The 12,628-nt window shown below is 47.4% G+C and overlaps 1 protein-coding gene across 3 annotated transcripts in view; it reads right to left on the reverse strand.

Moving 5' to 3' along the window:
- Ide (Insulin degrading metalloproteinase) overlaps nucleotides 1-12,628 on the reverse strand; it is an 81,522-nt gene that overhangs the window by 43,999 nt on the left and 24,895 nt on the right. For all 3 annotated transcript variants that reach the window (XM_077643019.1, XM_077643027.1, XM_077643017.1), the window contains 7 exons: nucleotides 11,437-11,606; nucleotides 10,891-11,013; nucleotides 10,161-10,363; nucleotides 4,314-4,386; nucleotides 4,144-4,236; nucleotides 3,603-3,775; nucleotides 1,050-1,153 (listed from right to left, as the gene is read on the reverse strand). In XM_077643019.1, the coding sequence (XP_077499145.1) occupies nucleotides 1,050-1,153; nucleotides 3,603-3,775; nucleotides 4,144-4,236; nucleotides 4,314-4,386; nucleotides 10,161-10,363; nucleotides 10,891-11,013; nucleotides 11,437-11,606 (939 nt within the window). The remainder of the gene's footprint in view (nucleotides 1-1,049; nucleotides 1,154-3,602; nucleotides 3,776-4,143; nucleotides 4,237-4,313; nucleotides 4,387-10,160; nucleotides 10,364-10,890; nucleotides 11,014-11,436; nucleotides 11,607-12,628) is intronic.

The raw sequence follows: 12,628 nt of genomic DNA on the forward strand, positions 1-12,628 counted from the left end.
CCTTCTTAAGGCTGTGAGAGACACCGTGAATGTACGAGACAGTGGAAAACTTTTTCCTTTCCTGGCCCCTTTCTTTCAGTGCCCTTGCCATCATTAGGTTTAGCTTCTGTTCCTTTAGTACCTTCTGCGCTGCCGTTATTAACACTGAGTCTGGGAACCCAGCGCTTTTCAGTCTGGCAACCGTTTGGCGAAAGCGTTGTTAGTCCAATGGGAACAGGACTTGGTTAGGGCCGAATTCAATGCATTTGATACAATGCCATTCTTAATCAGCTTCGAATGGCCAGCACACATGGTTGACTTCAAAAAAACAGACAGATCCAAAACTGAATTGATCTGTTTCTAGGAGCTTCACAAGCGAAATTCAAACCACCACCTGTTTCTTTGAAAGCCTTCAAAACATCGACCATTACACAGGTGGAGTCATAACAACCCACAAAAACAAGAAAATCATCAAGATAACGGAAAACTTTCGTGACCACTCCTTCCAAATCATGCTCTAGACACCTATCAACCACGCAGAAAAAAAATCACTCAGGGCCACAGCAACTCTTGACCCGATACAGATACCAGATTATTGAATGTATGCCTTTTTGTTCGCACCAATGAAGGTCGATGTGAGATAAAAAGCCAGAAGTTCAAGGAAACTATCAACCGAAATCTCGCAGCGGGAGATGAAGGCATTTTCATCATTGTGTTGCGTAATGCATTCCTCAGCATATTTTAGAAGCTGCACATGTGGCAGCGAATATATTAAGTCCTCAACGTCAATGCTGAACGTTGACGCACACCGTAGATTTTTTTCTTTTGTTTGTTTTCTCTTCTGTATATATCGCGTGTCCGAATAAATTTTTGCCAGTTGATAGTGAAAACTTGTTCTGTCTTTCTACATCTTCGTCCTCGTCCATGTGGTGCTTCAGTAACATGGATTTGTATTTGGAGTGAACTGTTTCTTTGGCCAGCGAGGGGTAGTAGTTGGGTAGGTCAACTTATATTCAGAGTATACTTATACGCTGCAACATACGGTAGAACAGCAGCCCATCAGCACTTACCGTACATTTTCAGGCCTGAGATAGCCCAATAAATCCTTAATCAAGTCAGGTCGATATTCATCTATTATATAGGGCCCAGCAAGGACATCTTGAAATGGAAGGTACTGAAAAACGAAAAAAAAATGAGGAAGTAATCACTGTACAAAACAATAAAATATGAATTTAAAAGATCCGTACTTCTTGTGTCAACAAGCAATGTGCAGTTTAGCACGTAACGCGTGGTGAAAATGTTAACAGACCAGCTTGAGCCAGTGTGTAGGCCCGTAAGAAAGGAAGCTCTTTTACATCTCCAAGGAATGCAGCAAGCTCAATTGCTGGCCCTCCAGGGAAAAAGAACGCTTGTGTAAAATGATGAATGAGCCCGGTATAGTGCCATGGCCATAGGTGGGCATCCTGTGTGGCACTCACAATAAATTCAGTCGGAGAGAAGGATCAACCAGCTAAACACCAAACAGAGGCTCTGTGCCTTGTTTGGTACCTAAAAAAAACTAAGCACAGAAAACCATATGTGCCTACTTCGAATCTACGATGTGTATGTGCGTACACTTTCTTTTCACCACATTAGCATTGCGATTTGCACATCCACACAACAGCACATTGCAAACTGACCAGTAATCATAATACAGTAGATTCCCTTTAAGACAAACCTGAAGAGACCGTAAAAAAATTTGCTGCTCTTATATTGATCTTAGCAGAAGTGGCCCCCAAAAAGACATGTAAGCATGCTAGGTGTGTGTTAAATGAAAACATTGAATAAGATGGCCTCACAGCCAGAAGATTTTTCAATTGCAGATGGAGCACTTATTGCACTATGCATGAAGTGAGCTGAAGGGTGAGGGCATAAAACAAGCTCACATTACCCTACTTTAAAAAGGCACAGGCCTCATTGTCTTTGTTCAGCCTCTTTTTGTTTTCTCTCTCGTTTTTATTATCTGATTTTTGCATTCTCTTCGCCACCTCCCTCTAATCTCGCTCCTTCGTCACCATGTTTGTTAACTCTAAGAGGACATGCATCCCATACCTTTCCATCTGATATCTCGCCACCTCTGTGCCAGAGTAATGTCTTGTTGTTCCCTGGCTATACTGACATTTGTACAGCAGCAAAAAAGTCATTTATCAGTGAGAAAATTAGATTTAAAAATCACGCCACAGTTCTCAAAGCCAGTGGTGGTTTGGGGCGCCTCCCTTTGTACTGATGCCTCGTCGAGAACTTCCGTGTGCGAAACTCGCGCTTCTCGCTGAGATCCACGGCGGAAAAAAGCACAGAAACCATGGCAGACATGTTGGCTCTGGTCTCGGTCACAGCAGAAGAAAGAGCGAGCGCATACGGCGCGCATCCGGATGTGCCGCAGCCAATGGCAGGGCTCCGATCGTACCACGTAATTTAAAAGGCCAGTCGCGGAGCTAGATTTCGGCGGGAAATGATGCTCTTTTTTCGTATTTTTATCAAGAACGTGCCGCTGCCGAAGTAGCTTCTGGGAGAAGAGGGTTAGGCCTACTTCCCCACGAAGATTTAAGAGCGGGCGACGCCGTGGGTCAAAATGCCGCATGCCTGAAATTCGGTCAGATTCGCGCTTTCACAAGCCACACGAATGCTTTAATTGCGTTTTTTACTAACTTCGCATTTAACCTCGGCTTTGACTTTTTGATACATAAAAGAAGAGGCTTAGATTAGAGGAAAACAAAACACAAGAAAATAGAAAATAGACTTTTTCTAAAAAAAAAAAAAATCACGGTTTTTTTCACCCGCATCTCCCCTTAAAGGCTGATTGACACGACGGTCCGTTCGCCCGCGGCCCGTGCATCACGTGTTCATGCTCCACTAAAAACTGGCCTGCGATCCGATGACACCAAGCGGGTGCGACGGACCAAAAGAGCAGACGACGCGCTGGGTGTACCAGTGTTGACAGATTATTTTAAAGTGTTTGGCAATGCTGGTCAAACTGGTTTTTTCTCCCGACCCATGGCTGCGATTGAATAGTGCAGGTGTGGCCCTTTGTCCAATTCCTCAATGGCCTGGGCCGTCTTGCTAGCCGAGTCGATCGCTTTGTCATGGTAGCGAATGCAGTGCAGCTTGTCAAAACAGCGCACCAGCTCACCGTCACTCAGCGAAATGCGGCAGCCGAAATGATGGCAAGAGCGGTGGTTGCGAGCTAGCACGCCCATCTTCGTGGGCCGCCGCTAATTCCCGCGAGGGGAGAGGCACTTGAATTTCCTTGGTTGTCTAGTCCGTGGGCGGACAGCACGCCTCTCAGTTTGGCGACGCACGAACACGTGATGCCCGGCTAAGAAGACTTTTCAGCAACATTTCCCAACAATAGTTTCACACCAAGTGAAACCACTGCTGTGGAATCAGAGACTTGCTACACAAAATACCACATACACCTTCCTGAATCCAGCAAATCGTTTCTTATTGGTCACCTTATCCGTGAATGTGTCTTAACTGGGCCGGTCTTAATGGGAGACTAGTGTAAAATGTTCCAACGCCCATTACAACAACAATGGTAATGCCACTACTGCCCCAAAACAAAATCATATATCCCCTGCACTCACATGAAGCATGCCAGACAGGTCGCGCACGTAACTCTGGGGAGTGTCTTTCCCTTTGAAGCGAAATGCCACACGCCACAACTCCTGAAGCTCCTGGAAGATCCACTTCTGGGGGCCCTCATTGCGCAGCATGCTGAGGTACTGGAACACCAGCTGAACTATGTCATCCGTGTGCTCTGTTGCCATCAAAAAATAGCAGTTGGTCACCATGAAACTGCACACAATGCACATACCCACTGACAGCTGTTGAAAATATGCCACGGGTCATGCATGCAATGCCGTGCTGCCACATTTTTTCTCTCCCTTCTGGCTTCACAAAATAGAAGCATCGTGCAACACAGCAGAAATAGCGCTGCCAGATAGTGACAGAAACAGCGGGGAATGTGCACTCCGTTCCCTACCGGTCTGCACTGGACTATTGTATTCTTACATAAAAATGACTGCACACAAAAGGAACTGAGCATGCTCTTAGATGCTATGCTGCCAGCACACCCCTAGTGCTTACTTTTTAAAAATCACAAGAAGATCAAGTGCACAGACTTACCCATGCCTTCTTCTGTGAGATCAACATTGACAATTGTAAAGCTGAAGCCTCGTGCCCCATCTTTCTCTCCACCAACCAGAGAATTAACCCATCCTGTAAAAAACCAGGTGCATGTTTTCAAGCACAATTTTGAGCGACCGCCACAAAATGCTACAAGAAAAGAAGCTCACCTCGTGCCTTCAGCTCTGACAGCAAACTCCCAGGGCCTTCATGTCCGATCAGGTGGGCAACATAATCCCCTGGCTAAGAAGACAATGAAACTTTTCAGCAACATTTCCCAACAATAGTTTCACACCAAGTGAAACCACTGCTGTGGAATCAGAGACTTGCTACACAGAATACCACATACACCTTTCTGGAGGGCTCATAGAAACTAGCTAAGTGGGTGTACTCTTACCCATTCAAATGCTTCCCCCTAGTGGTTAAAGGGACTATGCAATAAATTAATTAAGTAAAGCAGCCGAGAGATAAGCATCTCATCACTCTCATCACTCGTCACCCCAACGCAAGAATTTTTGAGCTAGCATCAATAACAACCAAGATATAGACGGCTAAAAATTACGCTCCTCCTCTCCCCCTCAACTCGTACACGCGGGGCACCAGAAAAAAAAAATAAAGAAAACAGCTCTGCGACTGGGCCCCACCCATGAATACGTCATCCGCTGACGTTACTTTTGCAACTTCCGGTTGTCGCTCCTAGCACCCCAGCAGCAGCGTCTCTAGGAATAACATGCCTGAGTTCAACACCTCGCCAGTCACCGGGTTTGCAGCCGACGACACAGCAAGGCATATTCATCTCGGGCGGACGAAAAAGACACTGCGAGTGGCTCCGCAACTCCCGACAGAAGGAGGCGGCAGAGGAAAATTGAAACCATATGCGCGAAGGCAATGCCCTGGCTCGCGCTTGCCCGAGAGGGTCGCGCGGAGGCACGAGCAGATGATTTTCACGGCTACCGGAAGTGTGCCCGTGACGTCGTGGCTGCCATGGCTCCAGCGAATGACAGCGTGTGGTGGCCTGGCGACGTCATGGGTATAGTGAAGTCTTTTTTCACGATTTTAGTTTCAAAATCGGTCACTATGAGCACACCGATAGGCCCGCGAATTTTAAAGGGACACTGAGGAGAAGTCTATCAAATTTTTTCTGTAAGCAAAATCTGACAGTTTGGCATTTCATGGCTTTGTTGCCGCTTGTTCGGAAGCGAAAGATGCATTTATTTCAAAGAAATTTGGATTCGAAGTTAAAAATGTTTTTCCCGCCGCTCCGATTCAAACTCGAGAACTCTTATGACGTCACGGTGAAATCTTATGATGTCATAGGACGGAGTGACGTGAAATGTGACGTAAATGCAGACTCCGTGATATCTGGCAGCCAGCGGTGCGGTCTAGCAGTTGCCAAAATGAAAGCTACCGCTGCCGCATGTTGAAGGCATCTATCGGGGGTCGCTACCGTCGCTTCGTTTACATTTGCACCGGCGTCTTGCCAGCATTACGATGGATCCTGAACCCGACGACGGAAGTTCTAGCAAAAACTCCGGCCTGCATTTCAGTGACCTCAGCCCAACAGAGCGTGCAATGTTTTTGAGGGAGCGTGGTTAGGTTAGGCGCCGGCAGGTCGTTTCCCCCTTCCGCCGTAAGCAGCCGTTGCAAATTAAATACCATAGCCCCAGTGCGGGGAGCGCCGCGAGGGGCCAGAACAAGGTCGGCGCGTTGCGCCCATCGGAGGCTGGCCGGGGCTTTGGGGCCAACGGATAGTGATTCCTTGAACGGCGCGGTTGCACAATGCAGCAGGCGGCGTCGAGATCTCCCACGGTTGCAAGGGCCAGGTTATTTATTTATTTTTTTCCGCAAAAAACGGATGGGTGCTCAAGGGCGCTCGTGTTTAGAGTTGGCGGCTTGAAACTAAAGCCGACGCACGACGCTTCAATGGGTCCACTGGATCGGGCTCTCTCGCCCACTTGCATGTACCTTCAGATGTGTACTGTGAATGGATTAAATAACCCGAGAGCTCGAAAAGAACAGCTCCGCCCAACTGCCGAAGCTATTGAATTACGTCACAACGCGAACCTCGCTGCGGAGCCGAATCGGTTTGGCCAGGCCGGCGGCGGCTGGCGCACTCGGCGCGAAATAGAGACATGCTCCAAGTATCCGCCAGTGCGGTCAGAGTGCGCCGAAGCCGCCGAACGCGTCGGTGGTCAAGCGCAGTTGGAGTATAGAGGGTCTCGCTTTGGCCTACGTAAAGGCGCTGAGCGACACTGCGACAATGCACGACACTGTGAGTGACGTTGAACGTGACACAGGATGTAGACTTGACTCTGTATTGCTACAATCCACTTCTCGGTCGTGCTCATGCGGCCTGTCCGAAAACTTGCACTTTTTGATGCCAGGCCCGGCTGTGTTAAAACTGGACACAGCATAACCGGCAGTTGTGGATTTTGCTTCCCCCCCCCCCCCCCCCCCCCCCCCAGCTTCGTCAAAGCTGCGATTGGTGGCGTTGGTGTCGCAGGCCTCGTGAGCAAACTTGACTGTATAGAGCCTATAGGAACAGGTGGTGTCCAATCTGAATGAGCCGCAAGGCATGTGGGGTCTCCAACTTCCAGGTCATTCGGCAAGATGCGCGTGTACAGCGTCCTGCTTGAAATGCCGCTTTACCAAGCTTGAATTCGCATTCCATGAGTTAATACACGTGAATGAAGTTTTAAAAAAAGTCGACATGCTCTTCATGCATTATCATATCCGTGCTAAACGTTCAGTATTTGAATAAAGGGCGAAAATGCGTTACAAGTACGAATGTTTCAGCGTGAGTCATCTGTTTGCGTTAAGTTTAGGACACTTCATAGACTCGCTAAAAAGTTCGCCTGTTGTTACTGTTATCACACGGCTGTTACACTTATCTCTACTACACATTGGAGTGAATATATCCTAAAGTTTTCGCGCCCCCAGGAGCTGAATATTTGAACTGTCAGCAACCACAGCCTAGCATTACACATGAGTGCACTGTTGTGCACTTTGTAGCAGAGTGGCTGCGACGGCAAAAAGCTCATCGTACAAATCCTTGGAGGTTTTTCAGCACTTATTCTACATCCACCGAGGTGTCTCAGAGGTTAGAGTGCTCCTGTTGAGCCGGACGACCCGGGTTCAGTCCCAGCTGCGGCAGACGCGTTTCGACATAGGTGAAAGGCGCCGTGTGCTGTGCGATGTCAGCGCACATTAAAGATTCCCAGGTGTTCAAAATTAATCTGGAAACCCTTCATTACAGCATCCCTAACAGCCCATGTGTCTCTTTGGAACGTTACACGCCACAACTTACAACTTTTTGTACTTTTTTCTAGCCTTTGAAATGCTTTCATGTGCACCTCTGCATCACAGCTGCAAACTTCTTGTGCGCGGTAGTACTTGAGCTGCCGCTGCCAAGCAAGGTACAGCATGCTTTAGTTGCTGTGCTAAAATTGGAAGATATGCAGCACGCTGAGCTTTTCCTCTCGAAATTCTGTGTACTGGTGCTTCCCAACCATAGCAAGGCACACAATCTGCTTTACTGTTGGTACATGTTCCTGTCAGAACCGCTTCTGCTCAATATTTGCTATAGTTTAAGGAATAATTACTGCAGCAGCTCTCATGCTAAACAACTGTACTATCGCACTCAATATGACCTGCAATTCGCGAGCATGTGGCCGCAGTGTTTTCAGAAGCATGGTGGGGCCGACAAGTGGCGCGCCTGAAAGCTAAGTGCAAAGGATTCTGCTGTTCCAGCAGCCAGGCGCATCCCCTGTGTCGTCTGCTCCAGTCACACTCTGACTGAAGCGCGATTTGGGCCACGGTTTTATCGGGCATGACAGGTGAAGAATGGTGTGGAGCGTATATGGCAGGTTCTCTAAGATCATGAGTGGCAGTTTACCAATTTCCCTCAAGAGAAAAGTGTACAACAGCTTTATCTTACCGATACTCACCTACAGGGCAGAAACGTGGAGGCTAACGAAAAGAGTTCAGCTTAAGTTAAGGACAACGCAGCGAGCCATGGAAAGGAAAATGATAAGTGTGACGTTAAGAGACCAGAAGCGGGCAGAGTGGGTGAGGGAACAAACGCGGGTTAATGACATCCTAGTCGAAATCAAGAGGAAGAAATGGGCTTGGGCAGGGCATGTAATGCAAAGGCAAGATAACCGCAGGTCCTTAAGGGTAACGGAGTGGATTCCAAGAGAAAGTAAGCGTAGCAGGGGGCGGCAGAAGGTTAGGTGAGCGGATGAGATTAAGAAGTTTGCAGGCAAAGGGTGGATGCAGCTGGCAAAGGACAGTGTTAATTGGAGAGACTTGGGAGAGGCCTTTGCCCTGCAGTGGGTGTAGTAAGGCTGATGATAATGATGATAGTGGTGGTGATGATGATGATGACAGGTGAAAGCAGAAGGAATGAAACTAAATCAACTGTGACATGCACCTTGCATTCGTCATGCAAGCGCCGGCGATGTGATAATGCCATGGTACTGCCAAGACCAGACACCACAGGGGAGAAGACTGAATGGTGGAACAGCAAAATTCTTTCCCTTTCGTTTTCAAGCGCGTCGCTTGTCGGCTCCAACATGCTCTAACATCTGGTAAGTAGATGTCATATGCGCCTTGAAAATGATGATTTGGACAACATACCAGAAATCTGGTTGCTCCGACCCTTCGAAGACGTTTTGCGGCACACAGTACAACCATGTCAGCGACATGTCTTTCTGTTCAGAATTCCTTTAGAACCACTGTCACTCCACGGCAGCAGTATCTGTACTAAGAATTCACATCATAAAGGAAAAAAAAAAAAAATGCGCCGGCGGCGCGCTTCCTGCAGCGATGCGCGGGTGCCGGCCGAGTGACAGTGTGCCGTTCACTCCTGACTCGCTCAGTGTAGCTAAGCTTAACGTGCTCCGCATTGAAGCCGCAGCTGAAAGCGCTTTTGAACTAGCTGCCGACGGTCATAGAAATGTCTAATTTTGCTACCGCCTGTACAATAACTTCATGTTGGCATGATCGTACAGTTGATTTCCCTAACACCTTAGTCGCTGAAGCGCGACGGGCTAGGCGAGCCGCCTCGCACTGACGGCCACGGGTCGCACGCGCGGAGTCCGAGCCGTCAGTAGAACCGTCATGACAAGCCATCGTACTCTCGATCGCATCATTCGCACACATCCCCGTCTTGATTCCGATCTTGAACCAGCCTTCTTGATGTCACGTCTGCCAACAGTGCTCCACCAGCATTGCTCATTCTAGACGGTTCCCGCCGGCCATTGTACGAAGCGGGGTGTGCATATTTTTCTGTCATATAATCGAGGCTTTTTATGCATTATACGTAGGGGAGATTCGCCGGGTCTGCGCCAATTTGTCGTAAAATGCAGCATCGTCGCATGAATGGGGGCACATAATCTGGGTTCCACTGTACTCAGTAAGCCTGGAGCCCTGCCTCATAAGATTTCTGGACAAGGAAAAGCAACTAATTGATTAAGTGATAAACTGCAATTTATGCAATTTTGATAATTTTGGCAGGACCTGGAAAAGGCTGTGCATAAAATGCTGCCACAGTTGCTTGTGTTCATCCCTGCTACTTATGCAAACGCAATATTAGTGTGATTTCTGCCAATCACAAGGCTGCTCCTCATGGCGCGCAGATGTGCCTGCCCTCTCTGAACCACTGGCCATGCATGTGGGCTATGTCATGACATTTTTAGCAAAAGAAACCGAGTAAGTGCAATGCTTGTGCGCCAGCAGCATCCAACAATGCCAGAGTTTGTGAGCATTGAACTGAAGGGCCCAGCCCATGTTGAAGGCATGCATCAGACAAGAAAACAGATAACATGAAAGGCTTCCCTGGCAAAGCTCAGCGTCCTCAGTATTTTTTTTTTTTTTTCAAGCTCCACTGCAGCCATAAAGGGCTCGTTTTGAAAGTGCACATGGTGAAGGCCACTGAACTATCAAGTTCTTTTGTGTTTCTCTTCTAGGCGCAGCTGTGTTCTCAGCACGAGACATGGAAGGAAAGGTCTCCTTACTCCAGCTCTGTAGTACTGCCGCAAGTCTGGAGTGGGGAACGTCAAATGCAGGAACCGGTTGTCCTTGACAGGCACCACACGTGCACGCAAGCCCAGCTGCTCACGGCCATAGGGGTGTTGTGGCCAGGTAGGTGGTTCCACGCCTTTGTCAGGCACCACAGAGAACAATGGCACCACCATGCGTGCCAGGTCATCCAGTGACTCTGCAAGTGGCCAGCAGCTTTAAGAACAAGACTACACTACGCATCTTAGGCATGGCCCGTGTGACTGCACTGCATTACCCTCAACATGACCAAAAGAGGCTTACACGAACCAAAACAGGGGGCTCATAAAATTGCCTCATCTAAGCGAAATTCATTTCCAATGCAAAAAAATTCACAAATTTCGCCCCAGATGCATTAAGAGAAGAAATTTGTGGTACACACAGGTAGCAACCGTCATTTTTTTTTTTTTCTGTGTGTCACAATGTGCCCCCCGTCTGGTGACGCTTCTGTTCTTTTACACGCTACATCCCTCAAGGTTTTGCACACGGTCAGGGAAAGTGTGTGCGGCCCTATTGGAAAAGCTGATGTTTGCAGTGACAGCGCCATAGGTCATGCTTGGCCCACAAGGTGAACAGGTGACTGCACTGCAGCAACTCAAAACGCTGCCTAACATCTCACGAAATTGCCCCACGCTTGCCCCGTGCTAGCTTTCCCCATGCAAGTCAAGCTGTGACTAAGAAGCGCACCTTTGCCAAGCACAACGAGCGACATGATGTTCGAAGAGTACCACTGTTGGTGAAACTTGAGTAGCTCGTCTCGCACCATTAGCCCTTTTGACTTTGGGATGGCATCTAGCGTGGTCTTGTTACCTGCAAAAGGAAGTGCATCTGTGCCTGATGGAAGCTCCTAAAGCAAAAGGGGCAAAACTCCTCCTCAAAAGCCAACTTCTAGCTAACGATGGAAAACAGCGCAAAAGACAGGGTCAAGAGAGGCACAACAGGACAAGCGCTAACTTGCAACTGAAAGTTTATAAGGTGGAAAGGGATTAAAAAACAAACGTCATATCACTTTTTGTGTGTGCGTGTGTGTGTGCATGCACGCGCGTGCGACGCCTGGGTATGTGCAGAAAAAACGTTTCGTTTCTTCGATCCCTTTCCACTTATTTCAGTTGCGAGTCAGCGCTTGTACTGTTGTGTCCCCCTTGTCCCTGTTTACCACCGGTAGCATGTCAAACGAACTCGCCCAGCTTGCCATTCTTACCCAATTGCTAGGCTGCCTGCATGGCAACTTACCTGAGCCAAATTTACTAAAGTCATGCTTAGGGTCTGCCGTTGATGCTTCTAGTTGTTTCAAGCGCCAGGAGTCATTCTGTACGTTCTTGATGTGCTCAGAGTGAATCGCATTTACTTCCCGATCCGTTGCATCTTCATTGAACAAAGGGCATACAAAGAATGCAGCAAATCTGCAAAGATGTCCAAGCCAGGGCCCCAAGCAGTCATTATGCAGAAATATGCATCTGATGTAAAAGAATACACCTCACTTTATTCTACATGAACACTACTACACGCGAAGAAAAACAGAAAAGCAAGACATGTACACATCGGAAAACATGCAACCAAGACAACATGCACCATCCAAACAGCCACAACCAACAACAAAGAATGCACAGGATAAATTAGACAGCCTTGCAGACTTTGCATAATGTCTTGCCAAGACAAAGTGAAAGTGCAGTTAAATCAATGCGACTGCTTGAGGAGGTTGTGCACATATAAGCGCAATGAATTTATTGGGCACTATAATTTTTATTTATTTATTTGGGAGATACTGTAGTCTCAGAAGACCAAGCAGGCGGGAGCATACAGATACAAATTTTAACATAGCAATGCTTTCAGAAGCATACCTGTAACGTGAGCTTGGTTCAAGAGAAGCAGGCACTAAAAAAATGGCATGCACAACGGCTTGTCAAGAGCACAAAAAACACATCCACAGAACAACATTATAAGATTATACATTTGCAACAACAAAGGCTTACGAACAAAAACGATAAACACAGTAAGAAGTTGAATACGGAACTGCGCTTGTGCAAAATAATCACAATTATATCACAAAGAAACCTCAAGCGTGCATCAAGATTGAAGCACAGGGTTAAAGCACAATCAAAATTTTCCAAAGAAAAAAAACTGAGGCAGATCATTCCACTCAGTTATTGTTCGTGAAAAGAATGAAGACTTGAAAAATTTGTGCACGCGGCATATGGGAGCAAATTGTGGACGTGACAATGTCTGGATGAACGCTATGGGAATGGCATAATATAAGCGTTTGAGTTAAGATTTCGGCGCTGTGTGTAAATGGCAAATAAAAACTTAAGTCACGCAACTTTCCTTCTGATTTCAAGAGTTTAGATATTATTGTCTGTCAGGACCTTTGAAATAGAATGCGTAGCCCCATATTTATTAAACATAGAATGAACTGCACGTCTTTGAA

This window comes from Amblyomma americanum, chromosome 1 (assembly GCF_052857255.1).
Source record: "Amblyomma americanum isolate KBUSLIRL-KWMA chromosome 1, ASM5285725v1, whole genome shotgun sequence".
NCBI classification, from domain to species: domain Eukaryota; kingdom Metazoa; phylum Arthropoda; class Arachnida; order Ixodida; family Ixodidae; genus Amblyomma; species Amblyomma americanum.